The 22,440-nt window shown below is 43.3% G+C and overlaps 2 protein-coding genes across 4 annotated transcripts in view; one reads left to right on the forward strand and one right to left on the reverse strand.

Moving 5' to 3' along the window:
- The window catches only part of ALPK1 (alpha kinase 1), a 186,719-nt gene extending 180,432 nt beyond the window's left edge, over positions 1–6,287 (reverse strand). The window contains exon 1 of the mRNA XM_073640626.1: positions 6,149–6,287. The gene's annotated coding sequence lies outside the window, so the exon portion shown is untranslated. The remainder of the gene's footprint in view (positions 1–6,148) is intronic.
- Positions 6,006–21,939, forward strand: TIFA (TRAF interacting protein with forkhead associated domain). 3 transcript variants are annotated; one of them, XM_073640658.1, is made up of 2 exons: positions 6,006–6,140; positions 20,898–21,939. In XM_073640658.1, the coding sequence occupies exon 2, from the start codon at positions 20,900–20,902 to the stop codon at positions 21,473–21,475; it is 576 nt and encodes a 191-aa protein (XP_073496759.1). In that variant the 5' UTR covers positions 6,006–6,140; positions 20,898–20,899; the 3' UTR covers positions 21,476–21,939. The 3 variants fall into 3 exon arrangements, with proteins under 3 accessions (XP_073496759.1, XP_073496751.1, XP_073496769.1); XM_073640650.1 differs by having other exon boundaries at positions 6,037–6,317; XM_073640668.1 differs by lacking the exon at positions 6,006–6,140 and adding an exon at positions 6,363–6,596.
- Positions 21,940–22,440: the final 501 nt, after the last annotated feature.

Here is a 22,440-nt window from a genome sequence, read left to right on the forward strand (position 1 = left end):
CAATGCTCAGGCAGGGATTCATTGGAACAGCTGGGTTAAATACCAGGTGACAGACAGCAATAGGCTGAGGACGTACAAGGGGTGTGCCTGCAGCAGGTACAAAAAGCAGGAAGTGATCGGGCGCCGCCCTTAAGCAGCAGAAACAGACACAAACAGACAGCATGGAGGGAAGCCAGAGAGACACTCTGGACTGGAGATCAAGTGCGCGCTCTTGCACAGTGGGAGATGGACCACTATGCAAAGACGCCGCCAGGTATGTTACACCATGTAGTTTACTGAACAGACGGGCCTGGGGTCCTTTGTAGCTCCTTAGGGCTGATTGCAGATGCCTAATCTCTGAATTAGGCCACGTTCAGTATTTGGTCAGTATTTTCCCTCAGTATTTGTAAACCAAAATCAGGAGTGAAACAATCAGAGGAAAAGTATAATAGAAACACGTCATCACTTCTGTATTTATCACCCACTCCTGGTTTTGGTTTACAAATACTGATGTAAAATACTGACCAAATACTGAACGTGTGCAAGTGGCTTTAATCAGCAACCTAATTGGAGGAGGTAGTCCCCTTTTCTCAGTGTCAAAGGCTTAACAGCGGGGATCAGATCTTCCTTTTATCCTGTTTCTATAGTACAGGAGCAATTAGTTACAGCTTCTCAGAGCAAAGAAAAAATCATGGGAGCCAGTTATCCACATTTGGGGACATTTTCTCCCCTTACTTGCATGCATTTTGGGCTAAACATGATTTTTGCAATTGGGTTTCATTAGATATTTTGCACCGTTAACCTGCTATATAGCCTCTGTGTTACACTGTACATTGCTGGCTGAAGAATGAGATAACTGAGAATCAGTCAGTGAGCCCACTATGACGATCTGAGAGAGTGTGTATTCCTATTAGATCTTTTTCTGAGCTCCTCTCAGATGATTTATGACCACAGACCACATTAAAGTTAAATATGCAGGGAAAAAAAGAGTCTGTAAACGCCAAAACGGTGCAAAATTTTTAAAGAAACCCAAATGAAAAAAGTATTTTTAGCCCCAAATACCAGCAATAAAAGACGTTTTACTGCGTGTGATCACAGCATTTAGAGTGCAGGCAGAGTGAAGAAAGCCCCTCTGCCTTTGGATCGGAGACCCAGCGATGTCATTGAGGGGTGCCAATCGTTGCCATGGTGACCCGATGACATCATGACGACATCCGGGTCACCAAAGCTAGGAAAGTTGCCTCGATCATGTGCAGTGCTGAACTGACAGCTTGTATAGTATAAGTATGCTGCTACATCCCTATACTATACAAGCGATCAGCCTGCAATTAGTCAATTAGTGAAAGTGGGACAAAATGTAAAAGTAAAAAAAATGTGTAAAAATATTTAAAAAAAAAATAATAACATAAAAATATATTCTACCCATAAATAAATATTTTTATTAAAAATATAAAAAAAATTAAAAAAAAAGTACACATAGTTGGTATCGCCACTTCCAGAACGACCTGACCTATAAAACTGTCCCACTAGTTAGCCCCTTTAGTGAACACCGTAAAAAGAAGAAAAAAAAAACGAGGCAAAAGAGATGATGCTTTATCATCATACCGCCGAACAAAAAATGGAATAAAACGCGATCAAAAAGACAAATGTAAATAAAAATGGTACCGCTGAAAACGTCATCTCGTCACGCAAAAAAAAACAAGCTGCCATACAGTTCCATCAGCCGAAAAATAAAAAAGTTATAGCTCTCAGAATAAAGGGATGCAAAAATAATTATTTTTTCTATAAAATAGTTTTTATTGTGTAAAAGCGCCAAAACATAACAACGCTATAAATGTGGTACTGCTGTAATCGTACTGAACCGAAGAATAAAGCTGCCTTATCAATTTTACTACACGCGGAACGACATAAAAAACAAAAAAACAATTCCTGAATTGCTGGTTTTTGTTCATTCTGTCTCCGAAAAATCAGAATAGAAAGCAATCAAAAAATGTCAAGTGCCCGAAAATGGTACCAAGAAAAACATCAACTGGTCCCACAAAAAACAAGCCGTCACATGACTGTCGGCCAAAATATGGAAAAACTAGAGCTCTCAAAATATGGCGATGCAAAAACTGGTTTTCGCAATAAAAAGAGTCTTTTAGTGTGTGACGGCAGCCAAACATAAAAACCCGATATTAATTTGGTATCACTGTAATCGCACCGTCCCAAAGAATAAAGTCGTCTAATCAATTATACTGCATGAGGAAAAGCGTAAAAAAATAAATAAAACCAATTCTTCACCTGCTGTTGATTTGTTCATTTTGCCTTCCAAAGATCGCAGTAAGGCTCGGCTCACATTTATCCTGCACTCTGCGCTGAGCGCTTACACCGGGGTTTCAGTGTAAATCTCTGAAATACGTGATTCAGACGGAAACCCAGGCAGAAGATTCCCTATAATGAGGTAGATGGAGGCATTGTGGACGCCGTCTGGCCTATTATCTGTCGGAGTCCGTCTTTTTATTAGGCGTGCATAAAAGTGACGTCAGCCACAGTTTTGTGCACTTCTGAAAAGGACAGAGGCCAGATGGAGTCCAGAGTAACTCTGCTGCGTCATTATACTGAATGGATCCGTCGGGGTTTCATCTGAATCACGTCACTCGGAGATTTAGATGAAAACCCCAGTATAAGTGCTCAGTGTAACGCTTAGGATAAATGTGATCCAAAATGTTATGTAAAATGTTCCCAACAAAAGCTTCAACTCAATCCACAAAAAAAGCAAGTCCCCACTCAGGTCCGTCATCTGTTATCAGAAATACAGAGGCTTCCACATTACTGGTAGCACAAAGGTTCTGGAAAAGCGCCATAGCTCATCATCCCTCAAAAGAAATTGAGCAAATTCTCCAGTCCCAAATCGAAATGCCCCCTCCCTTCTGAGCCCCAGTATTTGCCTAAACCACAGTTAGCGTTCACATGTTTGGCATTCCTGTAGCAATGAGAACCTGCCTAATTTACAGGTGTGTGTTTCCATAAGCATGAGCTGAGCACAACGTACTGGTCACTACAAAGGCAGTTTGCAATTTTCATTCAGCAACATCCACTGCTGCTTGTTTCTGGAAAAGACCCAAGGAGTCAAAATCGTCATTAGACCTGTAGATAAATTCCAAACGGGGTATAATTTCCAAAATGGAGTCACTTGAGGGGAGATTCTGCTATTCTAGCACTTAAGGGCTCTGTATATGGAGTCTGCACACTATTCTAGAAAAATCTGCGCTCCAGGAGGCAATAGCGCTCCATCCCTCCATAGTTTCACCGTGTGCATATACATATGGGGTATGTCTACATTTAGCAGAAATTGTGGGAAAATTTTTGTACCATTTTTACCCATTTCCCAGTGTGAACATTTAAAATCTGGGGTAAAACAAAATTTTGGTGGTAAAAATGTATTTATTTTTTTCTTCACTGCCCAATGGTATAAAATTCTGTGACCCACCTGTGGTGTCAATATGCTCACTGCACCCCTAGATTAATTCATTGAGAGGTGTAGTTTGTAAAATGGGGTCTCTTATGGGGGGGTCTGCTGTTCTGGCACCTCAGGGGTTCTGCCAATGTGACATGGCACCCTCAAATCAGTCCAGCCAAATCTGAACTCCAATATGACACTTCTTCCCTTCTGAGCTTTCAACTGTGAATCAAAAGTAGTTTTCAACCACATATGGGGTATCGGCATACATAGGAAAAATTGCACAACAAATTCTGGGGTCCATTTTCTCCTGCTATCCTTGTGAAAATGAAACAATTTGTGGCTAAAACTGTATTTTTGTGGGAAAAATATTTTTTTTCATTTTTACAGACCACGTTATAAAATTTTGTGAAGTACCTGTGGGTTCAAGGTGCTCACCACACATCTGAATAAATTCCATGAAGCGTCTAGTTTCCAAAACAGGTTACTTGTAGGGGCTTTCCACATTTTAGGCACAATAGGGGCTCTCCAAACGCGATATGACACCTTCAGACTATTCCATCAAAGTCTGAGTTCCAAAATGACACTCCTTCCATTCTGAGCCCTGCCATGCGCCCAAACAATAGTTTTCCCCCACATATGAGGTATCTGCGTGCTCAGGAGAAATTGCACAACAAATTTTGGGGTCCATTTTCTCCTGTAATCCCTTTGAAAATAAAAAATTTGGGGCTAAAAAACATTTTTGTGGGAAATGGGATTTATTTTCACGGCCCCACGTTATAAACTTCTGTGAAGCACCTGGGAGTTCAAGGTGCTCACCACATGTCTAGGTAAGTTTCCTGAGGGGTCTAGTTTCCAAATTGGGGTCACTTGTGGGGGGGTTTCCACTGTTTAGGCACATCAGGTGCTCTCCAAATGCGACATGGCGTCCGCTAATTATTCCAGCAAATTTTACATTAAAGAAGTCAAATGGCGCGCCTTCCCTTCCGAGCCCTGCCGTGCGCCCAAACAGTGGTTTTCGCCCCACATATAGGGTATCGGCTTACTCAGAAGAAATTACACAACAAATGATATGCTGCAGTTTCTCCTGTTACCCTTATGAAAATGCAAAATTGGGGACTGAAAAACATTTTTGTGGGAAAAATGTGAAAATTATATTTTTAAGGCTCAATGTTATAAACTTCTGTGAAGCACTTGGGGTTCAAGGTGCTCACCACACATATAGGTAAGTTCCCTGAGGGGTCTAGTTTCCAAATTGGGGTCACTTGTGGGGGGTTTCCACAGTTTAGGCACATCAGGGGCTCTCCAAGCGCAACATGGCGTCCGCTAATTATTCAAGCAAATTTTATATTGAAGAAGTCAAATGGCGCTCCTTCCCTTCCGAGCCCTGTTGTTCGCCCAATTAACAGTTTTCCCCTACATATGGGGCATCATCGTGCTCAGGAGAAATTGTACAACACATTTTGGGGTCCATTTTTTCCTGGCCACCTTGCAAAAATAAAAAAATTTGGTTCCAAAGTAAAAATTTTGTGAAAAAAAATTATTGTTCATTGTTTTTTTCCACATTCCAAAAATAAACTTCTTGAATGTGGTTTTGAGCACCTTGAGGGGTGCAGTTTTTAGAATGGTGTCACTTTTGGATATTTTCTTTTATAAAGGCCACTCAAAGTCACTTCAAATGTGATGTGGACCCTAAAAAAATTGTTTCGTAAATTTTGTTGAAAAAATGAGAAATTGATGATCAACCTTTAACCCTTATAACTTCCTAACAAAAAAAAAAATTTTGGTTCCAAAATTATGCTGATGTAAAGTAGACATGTGGGAAATGTTATTTATTAACTATTTTGTGTGACATATCTCTCTGAGGGCATGAAAATTCAAAGTTTGAAAATTGCGGAATTTTCACAATTTTCGTCAAATTTACGATTTTTTGAGAAATAAACGCAAGTGATACCGAAGAAATTTTTGCACTATCATGAAGTACAATATGTCATGAAAAAACAATCTCAGAATCAGGGGGATCTGGTGAAGCGTTCCAGAGTAATTACCTCATAAAGTGACAGTGGTCAGAATTGTAAAAATTGGCCTGGTCATTAACGTGCAAACCACCCTCGGGGGTAAAGGGGTTAATTATGGAAAACCCCATCTGCTGCTCTGCAGTGTCATAGTAAGTCGCTGCGAGCCGAGGACCTGTCCTTCCCCCATCACAAGACTGCAGGCTGACGTTACAGAGTTAGAAAAAGAAATATTGTGTAAAAGTAATAAAACACTAAGAAAGTAGTGTCCTCATTGTATCGATTCACACAATCAAGTTTCAATGTCCTTTAAAAGTTTAAAAAAAAACAATGGCAGAATATACATATTTTTCTCTTCCCACCAACAGCCAAAACTAAATAATAACAATTGTACATTACACTGCACCATCACAGACTGGTAACAATGGTGCTACTGTGTGGGAATAATGATTGGGAGATGATACTTAATAGCAGTGCTGATACTGGCAGTGGTAACGATGGTCCTGCAGACCCTGGGGGACATCACTGCTGGGATTGTCTGTGCGCCAGTGACGTCACAGGGGAATTCCTGCCTGTGGAGCCGGAAGGAGCAGTGACTGAAGAAACAATAATAAATAGTGTGAGGGAATAATGGCGGGAGGGGCGGCTGACGAGTCTTGTGCCAGGACAGAGGGGGCAGTGAGGAGGGAGAACACGAGCGCAGGGTACGTACTCTTAGCTGGCAGCACTGGAGGTCCGTGCCCCGTCCCCGTCCGTCACACCGCACTGGAGGGCGGGAGCTAGGACTGGGCGGGATCCTGACTGACACCCAACAGCAGAGCAGAGGCTAATCAGCCCCAGATAACACTGCACGGAGGAGCGAGCGAGTGTCATTACTGCAGGTGAGTGCTGCCCCGAGGCGGGAGCCGCTCGTGCTGTGCGCGCCACTGGCTCTCCGTACTGACCAGTAGTCCTGTGTGTCGGCCATTCACCCCATGTATGGACCACCAGTCCTGTCTGTGGTCGTTTTCCCCATGTATGGACGCCGGGGCTGACATATGTGCTGTACCCCGGGCAGTGTCCTGCCCCACATGTATCACCACCATGGGACAGGATTGGACTTTACCTAGCTCCAGATTAACCACTGCACTTCTGGAAGGGTGACTCACTGCATGATTTTAGTAGGATTTACTTGCACTTTCACTTAATAACTTTTTGGGGGGAGGGGGACTATAGCTATTTTAAATGTTTGCATTTTATGATCAGGTCAGAGTAATGTGTTACTTTTATTGTAAGGGTTGGTACAATTATATGTTTATTATTCTTGTTTATATAGCACCATCATATACCACAGCGCCATACAGACATCAGGTTCCCTATCACTATGGCCATATTCACGCAAAAATTGTGTCAAAATACTGGGGTACTCAATAACACATGGGGGGGGGGGGCACTCTGGAATGGAGTTGCTCCAAATTTTGCAACTTTTTAAAAATATCTAGAATTGCTAAACTACTGACAAACCGGAAAAAATAAGGGAGCAAATATAGGATAGGCTTCAAAAAAGGCACAAGTAGAATAATGAACTGAGTACAAAAAAAGGCACAAAACACTGGCGGTGTCTTTGGAGGAACCTGGAGGAAACACATACAAACTCCTTGTAGATGTTGTCCTTGGTTGGATTTAAGCCCAGTTCTGCAGTGCTAACCACTGAGCCACCTTAATCACAGAGATACCAAAGATATGTTGTTGTTTTGTTTGTTTTATTATTCTTTTAAATGTTCTATGATGTTTGCACATCTCATAGATAAAACAATATTTTTTATGTTGCTGCATTCCAAGAGAGCGCTCATGTTTTTATATAGTGATTTCTAAGCATATACTAGTCTGAGGCAACCCACTGGGACCACATGAATGCTGATAGGGTGACCCTCCCACTTTATTGAGCCAGATACACAAAACCTCATTGACTGTGGCATGTAAGCGTGTGTTAACATCTTGCATTATTATTTTTCCATGATTTTCCAGCAAAAAAAAATGCAGCTTCTTACTGCCCCAGCAAGGTGAATGAGATTTCTGAAATCTCTTGCACACGCTGTTTATTTTGTCCTTGTAGATTTGAAGCAGCCCGAGCATGTCAATTCTTTCAGCGGTTTTACAGTATTTTTCACCAATTCAAATGAATGGGGGAAAAAAACGCACTTATTTTACATGGACCGACAATTGGCGGTCGTCTGAATGCCTGTTTACACAGGCAGACCAAAGTAAGTGATGCTCACTGAATGATCTATGCTATACTTTTGTGCTGCAGTTTGTTTACACAGCAAGCATTTTTAACAAACCCAGTGTAAATGGCCCTAAGAGGTTAATGCAGCCTTGCCTTCCCTGTGATTTTTGCTGTGGATGGAAGAATTTTGCTTAGTAGATGTCCCCTCTGTGTCTATGTAGTTATAAGGCTGTGTGCCCACGTAGCATTTTTCAAGCGTATATGCTGCGGAATTTCCGCAGCGTAAACGCTTGAAAAACACATGTATATCCGCACCCCATGGTCCCCAATGGGATTCCGCAAGTTCTATGCACATGCTGCGGATTTTTCCGCAGCGTTTATGCCGCGTTCAAAAATCCGCAGCATGTCATTTAATTTTGCGTTTCCACAAGCGGAATTGCCTTTGTCCAATGCATAAAAAACGCAAGGCAATTCCGCATGTGATAAACGCGCGAAAAATGCGCGATAAACGCGTGCGGAATTCCGCATGCGTTTTTCCGGGAGAGGACTTGCTGAAATGAAGCAGAAATTTTCTGCTTCATTTATGCAACGTGGGCACATAGCCTAAGGCATTTTCAGTTCTGTTTTTAGTTTTGGTGTTCCTTTTTCTTGAACACACATTCCACCATGGTTACATCATGCCTGGGAATTTCCTAGCAGCTTTCTATAGAATGGGTGATAACTATCCCCATCCCCCTCACTCAGCTCTCATAGTCATATTGTGTAAACCCCCTATAAGCAGATGCTAAATGACGCTGACCTCAGTATTTAGCCAAGAATTACAGTGGGACAGTTGCTTCCTGTTAAAGATGCTATGTCAGCAGATCTCCCAAAGCATAGGTGCAAAGGTTACCACTATTAAAAAAAAAAAAAAAAAAAGTAAATTAACCGCTATCGTAGAGAATATAATTCTGGATACTATAGATTATAATTCTAGATACTATAGATGATGACAGTCACAGCCAGAAAGTTGTGCAAGTCAGAATTCTTAGTAAATACCTAAATTAGCTGTCTGATATTTCTGAGAAGAAGGAACTGCTGTTCTGCCTGTGGTGATGTTGTCTAGTTATTACTAATCTTGCACAGTATTGTATTTTAGAAAAGTATTACTATCCTTACAAGACCCAAAGATACATTTTTTTGTTTTGTCACTTTCACATTTTACTCTGACAAAATTGAGTTAAAGGTCTTGTTGTTTTTCTGTACTTAGACACCATTCACATTTACTTTTTTTTTGTTGCCGTTTTTTATTTTACTTTTTTACCCACCATTTTATTTGATCACTATAGGTATTTTTAACTTGATAATGAGCTATCATAATGTGTATCTATCAATATGTATTGCCCTATAATTTGGTAATACTTGACAGGATTAGGGTCATTCAGTGAATCCTGGGCTCTCTTTATACACAAAATGTGGGCAAAGATTGTGTCGCAGGGCACCCTTGGGTTTAAGCAGCAGAGAACAAACACTATTACGGTATGTGCATGCAACATCTTTTTTCATGCAAATTCTGTGGTATCCGCCTGCAAAAACACCCCATAAAATGAACATAGCGCACAGCAATGTCAAAATGACATTGCTGTGCACATGTTCCATCTTATGTCACTTTAACCGCTTCAGAGTTTGAAAACCATTGAAAAGAAGTGACATGCTCATTCTTCGGCCTGTTTCTGCTCTGAAGCCGTCTGTTCTCTATACTTAACAGTATACAGTGAAAGTAACCAAAAGAACAGCAGCGAAGCTGCCTCAGTTAAACAAATGTCACCGCTTTCCTGAAGCAGCTTTGCCTGAGAAAACTAAATGGCGCTGTGTGCACATACCCTTAGGTCAGGTTCAGATGGATTTAATTCATGGTCCGTATATGTACCGCTATACCCTAACTGACCTTGCTTCTCCAGACCTGACCTTGCCTCATATGTACCCAAGAGGCTGTAAGTTCAGGTCTGGAGACCAGCCAGGTGGAAGACGGAAGAGGCGGCACATCCAAGGTAAATAAAAGTCAACAATTCTTTAATCTGTATCCATTAAAATGACAAAGTGATTTAAAACCAACGCGTTTCTGGCGAGTCACTCGCCCAGAATCATGATTACCATGGATACAGATTAAAGAGTTATTGACTGTTTATTTACCTTAGATGTGCAGTCTCTTCCGTCTTCCCTCTGGTTTGTCATTGCTGCGCTGCACCCGCCTGAGACATGGCATCCTTCGGTCTGATCCTCCTGCCGGAATTTGAACTGGCGTGATCAAACTCCTTGATCTATTTTCCTACATTGTCTGGAGACCAGCATTGAGGTCTGTATACAGACCATAAAATGGGGCCATCTGAACCTGGCCTTAGATCAGTTTTATCATTATCTAGTATAGACTATGGTGCTGTTTACAGATACGCATTTTTTTTACGGACTGTGTGTCCACAAAAAAACATTGCAGACACATGTCCATTTTTAATCTGTCACCGATCAAAATCACCCATACTAGTCTATGGGTCAGTGAAAATCTGCGTGCAGCCTGTTTTAAATATTACAGTAAGTAGGAGAAGCTTTGCAATTTATTTTTTATTTTCATTTTTTTTGCATTCAAGAAAGTCCTGATGGTCAAAAATGGACTCCATTGTACTTTTTCTATTATATTCTGTAAGCATAGAAGAATTATATGGATATAGCAATGTTTTCATTCATAAATAGTAAGCTCCTTCTCTTATATATGCCTATGTATTTCACTTTTGAGTTAGGGCCTGTTCACACGCTATGCTTTTGCTGCTATCTTTTCTGTGTGTTTTTTTTTAAGGTAAAAAATGCTGCAATTTACTGTACTCAAAGTGAATGAGCTTTCTGGAATCTCATGCACATGCTGCTTAGTCTTTCTTTGTGGATTTGAGCCATCAGAGCCCCCTTTTTTTTTTTTAAATCTGATGCATGTCAATTCTTTCAGCACGACAGCATATTTGAGATCTGCAACATGTAAATTCTTTGCACCCATAGAACTCAGTCATCTTATAGGGCAATTGTTAGCAAAGTGGTATGTCTTGAGTAGTGTTGAGCATTCCGATACTGAAATATCGGGTATCGACCGATATTCGTGGTATCGGAGTTCCGATACTTTTAGAATATCGAATACTGGAATCGGAAGTTCCCATAATGCCTGCGCTCTGCAGTGTCTCTGAAGGATGACAAGCTGGATGGCAGCGCTCAGCTTACTGTACTTGTCATTTAGTGTTAAAGGATTTATTAAAAAAAATAATAGTGTTTTCATGCACCGTCTCTTTAAAAAAGCCGGCCGGCAATTCAGCATCGGTACCAGACAATTTAGAACAGAAAGAATAGAGCATCACACATAGATTAGATACATAGAAACATGTCAGTCACATATATAAGAAGTACAGTGATAGTGTTGATTACTGTACTTGTCATTTAGTGTTAAAGGATTTATTAAAAAAAAAATCGGCGTGGGGTTCCCCGTAATTTTAGTCTCTAGCGGAGGTTAAGCAGACGGCTGGGGCAGATGTTTGAAGCCCCCAGCTGAATACCTAGCCTTTACTAGTTATTAAAATGGGGGACCCCAAAAAAAATGACGTGGGGTCCCCCCTATTTTAATAGCTAGCAAAGGCTAGGCAGACAGCTGGGGGCTGATATTAATAGCCCAGGAAGGGTGCCATGAATATTGGCCCCCTCCCAGGCTAGAAACACCAGCCGTCAGCCGCCCCAGAAATGGCACATCCATAGGATGTGCCAATTCTGGCACTTAGTCTCGCTCTTCCCACTGCCCTGTAGCGGTGGCAGTGGGGTAATAGGGTTGGGGTTGATGTCAGCATATAATGCCAGCTGACATCAAGCCCAGGTTAGTAATGAAGAGGCGTCTATAAGACACCCCCATTACTAACCCCATAGTCAAAGTTAAAAAAAACACAACACCCAGAATAAAGTCCTTTAATTGAAATAAACACACAATTCTTTATTGTTCTAAATTAAACCATACTTACCATCACACCCATTCCAGCTGAAGCCAACGATCTCCTGCAATAAAAGTAAAATAATAAACCAACATCATACTTACCTTTCCATGGTTCCCAGGACGGCTCCAGCTCTGCTACATTCACATGACAGGCTGGATCGCAGCCGAAAGCTGCCATCCAGCTTGCCATGCCACAGACACTGAGAAGTGCAGGCATGCTTGCACTCCTCAGTGTCTGGCTGTGACGACATAAAGATGAGCCGAAGTCATGTCCAATGAACTCAGCTCACCTCATGCACGTCACTGACAGCGTGGGAGAAATCCCCTGCGCATGCGGTGAGCGTGAGAGAATTTTCCTGCGCAGGAGAATTCTCCCACGCTGTCAGTGACGTGCATGAGGTGAGCTCATGTCCAATGAACTCAGCTCACCTTATGCACGTCATTGACAGCGTGGGAGAATTCTCCTGCGCTTGTCGCTTGAGCAGGAGAATTCTCCCACACTGGGATGGCATTGAGATGACAGGCTGGATCGCAGCTGAGCGCTGCCATCCAGCTTTTCATCCTTCAGAGACACTGCAGAGCGCAAGCATGCCTGCGCTCTGCAGTGTCTATGAAGGATGGCATGCTGGATAGCTGTACTGTATGGCCACGGCCCCACTATCAGTATTCGGTCAGTATTTTTTCTCAGGAGTGGGAGCCGAAACCAGGAGTGGGTGATAAATGCAGAATTGGTGACTTGTTTCTATTATACCTTTTCTCTGATTGTTCCGCACCTGGTTTTGGCTCCCACTCCTGAGAAACAATACTGACCAAATACTGATAGTGGGGATGTTGCCTAAATTACATGCTCTTCTTCAGGTAAAAATACTCCTAAGAACTGCTACAAGGAGTGTTTTTATCCTGCTGTAAAATATGTAGTGTGACACGTGAGTGCTGTGGATACCAGTAGCTACTAGACTAGAATGTCTGAGGACACGCACGCACACACGAGGAGAACATACAACCTCCTTTCCAATGTTGTCCTTGGTGGCATTTGAACCCAGGACCCCAACACTGCAAAACAGTTCTGACCACTGAGCCACCATGCTGCCCATTACAATGCCATTTTTCTTAGGAATGTGGATATTTCAGACATGCATATTGTATATTATATAATTACTTAAAAATATATGAGTTAGAGTGAATCATTAATGTGAATAAATCATTAAATCGCATTCCTAGTTAAGTTTTAATATCGAGGTCTGGCATGTCTGCAATAACCTTCAAAAAAAATTCACTACAAGCTTGGACTGCAGCAACCTAAAAAATACAATATTGGATATATAAGCTGGTAAAACCTTGCTCGGGTATGTGTACAAAACATTTTTTTTTTTTTTTCAGGCCTGTACACTCCATAGCCCACCTGAAAAAGCACTTTATAAACATTAACCCCTTCACGACATCCACCGTACACGATATTTCCAGTCACCGCGCGGTGACAGAGTTAAGATGGCCGCTGTGTCTGACAGCAGACCATCCCTGCACGTCACCCCGGGGGTTGTACCGCCCCTTTCCCCGCTTCGGCAATCGCTGTGAATCGTTATTGATGTACGTTTTTCTTTTGCAGAAAAATAATAGTTTGCGCCAGTAACTTCATAGGAAGCGCATTAAGGGAGCGTATGTCACAGTGTTAGTGAGGTCCATTTTTCTTTTGCAAAAAAATAATAGCACCGAGTAACTTTATAGGTAGGGCATTAGTGTAATTTTTTTTTTTTTTTTATGCAAACTTTTTTTTACTTCTACTGATTTTTCTTTATTTTTTTTTCTTCTAAGTGTTTCTTCTAAATCTTTCCTTGTCACTTTTTTCCTCTACTTTTTTCTTTTTCTGTACTTTTTTATTTTCTCTTTATTTTTTTTATAGTACATTTAATAATAAATAGTACCCTTTACTCACGTCCCACAAAATACACGTGTAAAAGCACCACTTACACACACATTGCAAGTATTTTGAAGAATAAAATTAAAATGTCCCATTCGTCAAAAAGACACTATTCAACAGAGGATGCATACACTTTCTTTGCCTATGACACAGATTCAGGCAGTGAGAAAGAGCCCACATTTCTCTATTTCTCTTCCTTCTCCTCTACATGGTGTTCCAAATTATTATGCAAATAATATTTTCTCAGATTTTCCCAAATTACCTATATGAATTGCAGTCATTGTAATTTTCCAGTCAAATAACTATTAGAGTACAATTGAAAGGTTTTTGTACAAACTGCCTATGATAACAGTATATTTTTAAAAAAGTAAAAAACTCAAACTGCACTCAAAATGCATGTTCCAAATTATTATGCACAGCAGAGTTTTCAACCTTTTCATTTTAATAAAGAACAAAAAAATGGTCATTTTAGAAATTATAAGCATTAGCAGGTTATTAGAAACTGAAATCAAACAGTTTTCAACTCAAAACTTTATTCTAGGTGATGTTACATTTGCACATGGGACTCCTTGTTCGAAAGGAGATTCTGAACTCTCTCGTCCATTGAATTTGTCAGGTTTTGGATGATTTCTGCTTCAATTGTTTTGCATGAGGACAGAATACCCTCCCAGAGCTGTTGCTTAGATGTGAACTGCCTCCTGCCATCATAGACACTCCTTTTGATGATGCTCCAGAGGTTCTCAATGGGGTTGAGGTCAGGGGAGCATGGGGGCCACACCATAAGTTTGTCCCCTTTTGTGCCCATAGCAGCCAGAGATGCAGATGTGTTATGTGCAGCATGAGACGGGGCATTATCATGCATGAAAATGATCTCGATGGTCCAGATGGATGGAGTGGAGGATGGCTGGTTGATGGACACCCCATGCAAACACGGCTACGGCGCTAACGAGGAGGAGGAGGAGTAATGTTTTGGGCTGGAATCATGGGGAGAGAGATTGTCGGCCATTTTAGGATCCCTGAAGGGGTAAAGATGAACTCCATAATGTATGTTGAGTTTCTCAAACAGCACTTCCTTCCATGGTTCAAGAAGAAGAACCGTGCATTCCGCAGGAAGATCATTTTCATGCATGATAATGCCCCGTCTCATGCTGCACATAACATATCTGCATCTCTGGCTGCTATGGGCATAAAAGGGGACAAACTTATGGTGTGGCACCCATGCTCCCCTGACCTCAACCCCATTGAGAACCTCTGGAGCATCATCAAAAGGAATGTCTATGATGGCGGGAGGCAGTTCACATCTAAGCAACAGCTCTGGGAGGGTATTCTGTCCTCATGCAAAACAATTGAAGCAGAAACCATCCAAAACCTGACAAATTCAATGAACGAGAGAGTTCAGAAGCGGTCCTATGTACAAATGCAACATCACCTAGAATAAAGTTTTGAGTTGAAAACTGTTTGATTTCAGTTTGTAATAACCTGCTAATGCTTATAATTTCAAAAATGACCATTTTTTTGTTCTTTATTAAAATGAAAAGGTTGAAAACTCTGCTGTGCATAATAATTTGGAACATGCATTTTGAGTGCAGTTTGAGTTTTTTATTTTTTTAAAATATACTGTTATCATAGGCAGTTTGTACAAAAACCTTTCAATTGTACTCTAATAGTTATTTGACTGGAAAATTACAATGACTGCAATTCATATAGGTAATTTGGGAAAATCTGAGAAAATATTATTTGCATAATAATTTGGAACACAGTGTAGTGAGGAGTGATTCCCCCCCCCCCCCCCAGCAATCGATCCCGTATTGGCTCCACCCCCCGAAAATTATCAGCCAGTTATTCTTGATTTCATGAGCGTCTCAGGAATCTAATTTACTGTTACAGGTCTCACTGAAATTAAATGGTTTCAATTCTTTTTCAGCAAGGAAATAATAAACCTTATGGTGGCCCAGACAAATTTGTATGCCCATCAATTTTTCACCCCAAAATCCCACTTCCTCATAAGCCAGATGGACCCCTGTAAATGCAGCAGAAATTGACATTTTGAGGCATTCTGCTGCATATGGGCATAGTCAAAAAAAATAGATTCAGCAACACTGGAGTACTGACATACTCTACAGCACACCGGTATTCCGTATGGCCATGACAAGGATAACATTTTTGCATTACAGTGATAACACAGGGTCCTCCCTAAGACGAGCCCAACCTTGATCTTCTATATAAAATTCGGACAGTAGTTGAACACTTCAGAAAATTTGCTGAGGCGTACAACCCCCAAAAGTACAGGGTGGACCATTTATATGGATATGACGCGCCCCCCTGGGCCGTGGGGTACTCGGTAGCCGGGCCGGTCTGTGCTGGGGGTGTCACAGTGGCGATGACCCAGGGCGGTCAATAAAAGGGGAATAATAATAAAGGGAATATAGTTTTTATATAATGTTCGTGACGCCACCTGTGGTATGCGGCTAAAGGGAGCTGCCGCTGCGGAGCAGGTCCTCTGGAGCTGGTGTTAATGCAGCAGAGTTGGTTTAGCTCTCCACAGGTAGAGCTTAGCTCCAGGGCAGTAAATGGTGATGGTATAGATGTTGCTGTGCAGGGGATGATGGCGCAGTAGTAATAATTCAGAGACAGTGGGGTGCAGTCTTCCGGATTTACTCACAGTTCTCACTTTGCTCCTGGTTACAACTGCAGATCATAACTTCCCACGCCGTCCTGTGCTTACTCAGGGAGGGGTTCAGCCAACCCTCAGGTCCCTCCGGAGTACATAACAGGACCCCCTTCTGTGTGTTCCTTCTGGCCGTCTCCCTGCACCTCACACCCAGTGTCCCAATCCAGTGACCGCGGACCTTGTCTGGCGACGTCTTCTCTGTCCCCTGGGTCCTCTATGGCCACCTTTTCGGTGAAATAGATGTGGCTTTTGGCTGCAGCACCTAAAATGCTGCACCCTCCGGTTACCTAGTTGAACGTTGCAATTCTCACTAGCTAGGGGCCGGTCCCCTCTGCGACCCGATCCCTCCACCGCCTGGTAGATTCGGGTGTACGGGTGGCCTCCAGCACTGCCCGTACCCCTGGGCTCCTTTCTTCACTCCTGGAGCCTTCTCTCTGCTCCCGTTCCTTCCTCCTCACTCAGGCCCGCGCTTCCCCTGAGCAGAGCTCCTGCTTACAACTCCTCCTCTGACTCTCTCTCACTTCTTCTTCCTTCTTCTCCCCTCTAGAATGTTCCACCCTCTCTTTTTTATATCGCTTCTTACTGAGCTCCCCTAAACTCCTTCCTCCACCCAAACCCACTACATGGTTCCCCCCCACTCCAGCCAGGGACAGGGCTCAGCAGAGGAGCAGCGCATCTTGCCCCTCCTGCTGGTCTGGAGTAGTGTAGTGTTGGATGCAGGTGTTAGGGTCCCGGGCAGTACTCCTTCCTTACCTGAGAGTGAGATACTACACCTCTGGGTGAGATGCAGTACCTCTGTGGTGACTGAACCCGCAGGGGTGCCACATAACCCCCTGGTAAAACACAGGACGTCCGCAGGCTGGAACAGAGTAAAACAAGGTTTTAGACATACAATTTTTAGAATGCATTCGCATATAAGATCATAAACAAACTTTTTCTTCACTTTTCTTAAACGTTACATGTTTCTTATCAAGACTTTTTAAAACATTATAAAACTTTCTTCAGGTATATAAAACATTTCTCATATCAAACATTTTTAGCAGGTTACAGCGCGATCTGTAACCGGGTGTCCATTCAGCTGAACAAGGTGCAATTCTGATGAACATGAGGGACCCGTCCGCAAACTATCAACGTAGGCCCTGGGCGTGGCTGCAGGGCATAGATGATCCAGTCGCTGGACCACGTCTTCGGCCACGCCAAACGGGTTTTTGTTCTGAGCTCTATTTATATAAAACAAATAAGAGGCACTTTAAGTGCAAACTATTTACAGGTAAAGTTTTTGGCTGCTCACAGTCCTCAGCCTGTCAGTTTTTGGTACCCTTACCGGGTAATTATGCACACACAACTTTTTAAACTTGCAGTGTCTCTGCTATACCCCTCCGGGCAACTATTTACAGTACAGTTTCCACTCAATAGTAGTGTTCCCTCCTGGGAAACACCTGATTCCTGCAGGCTGACCCAGCCGGGTCATCAGCCTCGTACTGCGGGGACATGTCCTTTCCCTCCTCCACTACTCTGTACACCTGAAGGGCATACCACCTGCGCTCTCCCTTGTGTCGGGTAAAGGTGACACGGTCACCGGGGTAGAGGTCTCTGCCGGTATGTTTCTGTTGAAGATGGGGTTCGACGTCCCGCTGATTCACAAAGACGTCCCGATCAATCTGCAGCTCTCTGATGAAGCCCCACCCGGCTTCCAGGTCGAATTTCACCACTATCCCCTCCAGACGGGGACTGGATGTGGCAGATCTTGTGTTGCGGGCCCGGTTTTTGGCTGCCATATTCCGGGCCTCCATTCGCTCCCAACGCACCTGCCGGATATGTCGCTCCTTTTCCGACTGCAGAAGCTCCCACCTGCAGTGCTCCTCCCTCCTGAGGGCTTGGGTCTGAGTCTCCCACGGGAACCCCATGAGGTTCCTCTCCCGGTTGTCCCACCGAAACTCCTCTCCTCCTTGGCAGGCTACCGGGGGTGCGGGTCTGGGTGTCAGAGGGAGTCCCTGCTGGTCCTCAAACTTGGACCAGTCATAGACGAGGCTTCCGTACACCCACTCGGGTGCGGGGGCAGGTGGCTCTGGTAGGGGGCCTAGAAGTAAGGCTGCGGAGTCGGCGCCCGGGATTGGAGGTTCCGCCAGGGGGCCCAGGAGCAGGTCAGCGCACTCAGCGCCCGGGACACGGAAACTCCTCTTACCTGTTCCCGCGGCCGCTCCTGTGCTGCTCTCTGCCTCCTGGCTCCGTTCAGGCTCCGCCGGGGCTGGGGCGCTGCTGGTGGAAGGCAGCGCTGGCTGCTGCCGGGTCACAATCTTCCCCTGCAGCTCCTCCTTCCGGCTAGCGATGGTATCCTGCTGGGCCTTCTCCATCCTCCGGCCTAACTCTTGTACTTCGGCATGGAGGAACTCTGTATCCTCCAGGGATAGTTTGGAGATCGCCTCCTGTAGGGTGAGAGGCATCTCTGCGTGCTGCAGGCCACGGACGGGAGCTTGCTCTGGACTCCTCTCCATGCTGCCTGCCGGGTGCGGTCTGTCTAGACTGCTGGAGACTCCTCCCTGTCTCCCAGGTTTCTTCTCTCCTCTCCCCTTTCGGGGGCGGTTCCATGGCAGCTTGCGGTCGGCCACACCTAGGGGCGGCCCCCCCATCTTGATGGACACATCTACATACATGGCCACTGCTGCTCGGGGCGGGCCCCGTTTTTGGCGCCATTCTGGAACCCGGCCCACGATGGGAGGTGGTTTCTTGTTGTCTTTAATCACGCACATAATGGCGTCCGTTCTTCTGGGGCGGGCACCACATTCAGTATCAAACACAGTCTCTAGGCGCACACTACCCGGTGATAACGGGTGGGTTCATATCCTGTTCGTGACGCCAAGTTTGACGCGCCCCCCTGGGCCGTGGGGTAGCCGGGCCGGTCGGTGCTGGGGGTGTCACAGTGACGGTGACCAGGGCGGTCAATAAAAGAGGAATAAAGAAAAGGGAATATAGTTTAAGAAGTGCAGCATCTGAAACAACGGATACTGGAATCCTGTGCTAGCATTTCTACTGCAGTGTTGCTATCAGTGTGTCAAGAGTGGGAGAAGAGGGTTGCATTGACAATCCAACACAATGGGCAGCACTTTGAACTAATTTTATAAGTGGTCATAAACTTGTAAAAAACTCATGAAAGAATAAAGTTACATTAAAACCAAGCACACCATTGTTTTTATTATGAAATCCTCAATAAGTTTGATGTCACATGACCCTCTTCCCATTGAAAAAAATAAAGTTGGATCCAAAATGGCCGACTTCAAAACAGCCGCCATGGTCACCACCCATCTGGAAAAGTTTTCCCCCTCCCATATACTAATGTGCCACAAACAGGAAGTTGATATCACCAACTATTCCCATTTAATTTAGGTGTATCCATATAAATGGCTCACCCTGTACATTGCTATAGATCAATCTCTGCTTCATTTCAAAGGGAGGCTAAAATGTTGGCAGTACTTACCCAGCCGGGTATGGAATTAAACTGTACAATCTGTGCGAGAGTACCTCAGGGTACACCCACAGATTTAAGGTCAGCGAAGGGAAGGACATCCAGATTGCCCCCCCTGAATGCACAACTGTCCTGAGGGTGAGTGGGAAAATTGTGTGGGAATTGCTGCACCCACTACTGGATAAGGGTTACCTCTACATTGATAACTTTTACACCAGCATCCTGCTCATTAAGACCCTCTCTGCCAGAAGTACAGTTGCATGCGGCACAGCACAAAGAAATCCGAGCGGCCTCCCTAAGCTGCTAATTGGGCTACTCCTGAAAAGGGGTGAGAGCAGAGCCCAATGCAGTGACAACGTGCTGGTGGTTAAGTATGAGGAATAGAGCGATGTCCTTATCTTGACCATCATACACCGTGACAACAGCTCCCTTGTCACTGTCCGAGGTACCACAACAGAAGTCCCAAAGCCAGATTGTATCATGGATTATAATAAATTTATGAAGGGGTGTAGCTCTCTGATTAGAGCCCCAAACCATATAGTGCCATGCGAAAAGCAAAAGTATTGTACAAAAAGTTGGCCGTGCACATTGAACAGGTGACACTGTACAATGCTTTTGTGCTCTCTTGATGTGCAGGCAATACGATTTTCCCGTGTCAGGAGTGGGCGGTCATGTGACTGCAAGTATACGATATGCATACTCCCTCCCAGTCACGTTCAGACTAGACATGCGCGGCTTTGCTCAATACCAGTGAATTGAGCGAGGCTACGCACGTCTAGTTGGAAGCATGCATATTGCATACTTGCGGTCGCATGACCGCACTGGTATTGCCGTCAGCATTGTCGAATCCTGACAGTGTGCACTGTGCGAGATGTGAGGATTCATACGTCTGCAGTCACATTCTGTAGAGTGACTCCAGACTTATGTGCCAAACCTGGATAACCCCTTTAAAGGTCGGTTTTGACATAGTTTGGACATTTAGGGATATTTTTTGCTACATGACAATTAATGAAATATCTATGTATCGTCAAACTACTGGCCACGTACGAATTGTTGCATCGTTAGTTAATCATGACCTGAGATATGGCAATTTATGAGTTGCTGTACTCTTATCATTGAGCGAAGTATTCCACTCCATAAAACAAGTTTATGTACTCACTAATGATAAATGTAAATTACCATATTATTGGTTTTATCTGTTTCCTGTAGGAATGGCCTCCGCAGATGGGGACAATGATGTGGATACAGAACAGACTCTCACGTGCCTGCACATGAAAATGTACCATCCTCACCAACATGACCGAAGAATTTTCAGTGCCATTGACTTGTGCAGAAGACAAGAGATCAAAGCAGAGGATATGGTTTTGTTCGGGCGGGACGTTAATAGCTGTAAGTTCAAGTTGCTCCATAACAAAGTCTCCCGGATGCAATTCGCTTTGCAGTTCTTTATACCATTGAATACTTCCACAACGTCCTTTGAGATAAAAAACCTCAGCAAGAAATCTAAACTTTATGTTGATGGATTGGAACTGAGCTACCTCAATAAGGTTGAGCTTCCACCAAAGTGCATCATTCGTTTTGGGGAATTTCAGATGTTGATGGAGCATGAAGCCGGAGAGTCTGAGGACAAATTTGCAATCTGCTGTGATGTGTCGCGCTTTTCTCTTGTACAAGAAGTAGGCTATCCGGTGATGCTAGCCATCCCTGAAAATGGCCCATTAAATCATCAGCCTTCAATTACTCCATCAACTCCTCCCCCAGTGGAAGTTGATGAAAACGATATATAGAAAAAAATTATTACTATATTTTATACATGCGGTAGAGATGAGGTAGTTTTGTATGCATGGGGGTAAAATCCATAATGTGGCTGTATTTATTTGTGTAAATATGATATTAGATACATGAGACAGTATAACGATTATAAAATATTACCTTGTGTAAAAGATGGCTCCAGCTAACAGACTTTTGTTATTGTGTATTCAGACTTTTCAGTGCAATTCTTCTAGCCCAGCTATGGGTGGGTTGGCAGGAGACTCCAGTATTGTAGCTTTTGCCTGCTACCACTTCCACCTCTATAGCTAATATAATTTTAACTAATGAAACTGTAAAAATATTATTTTCAATGTCTCCGCATGCATTTGTCACTGCTCTTTAACTTGTATTCATATAACTTTCACAAATACTTTTTTTTATATTTTACAAATAGAAAATCTACCATGTAAAAATTAAATTATTTTATCTTTACTATAAACATTTTCTATGTCTGTTCTCATTGACTTTTCAGCATGTTAATTACGGTTTATTATGATTATCATGTTATCCAACTGCAAAAAAAAACATCTGAAAGAATCTCATTGTCTGAAAATAATATTCCCCCTTCAGTAAACAAATCCGCTAAATGTTATTAAACAAATTAATGTTCCTTTTACACAAGTACTTTACTCTTTCCATTTTAACCCCTTTCCAACATTTGATGTAAATGTACATCATAATCTGGAAGGATTATTATCACCACATTATGACGTATAGTGATAATGTAGGCACAGGAGCAGTGCCCGAACCTTCTCCTCCAGGAGCTTGGCTTAATGGTGTTGTTCCGCTACTCGTACAACCCCTTCTCAATTACAGCTTTCCCACGTGGAATAAAGATTTCTTATATTTGCCTCTGGTGCCGGCGCAATTCCAGCGACATAAGTGGCTGGTGTCACGGGGCTCGTGTTGCATTGTTATATCAAGTGAGCCTTGCAGCCAA

This window comes from Phyllobates terribilis, unplaced genomic scaffold (assembly GCF_046119375.1).
Source record: "Phyllobates terribilis strain yellow unplaced genomic scaffold, ASM4611937v1 Scaffold_1__5_contigs__length_1240528914, whole genome shotgun sequence".
NCBI classification, from domain to species: Eukaryota; Metazoa; Chordata; class Amphibia; order Anura; family Dendrobatidae; genus Phyllobates; species Phyllobates terribilis.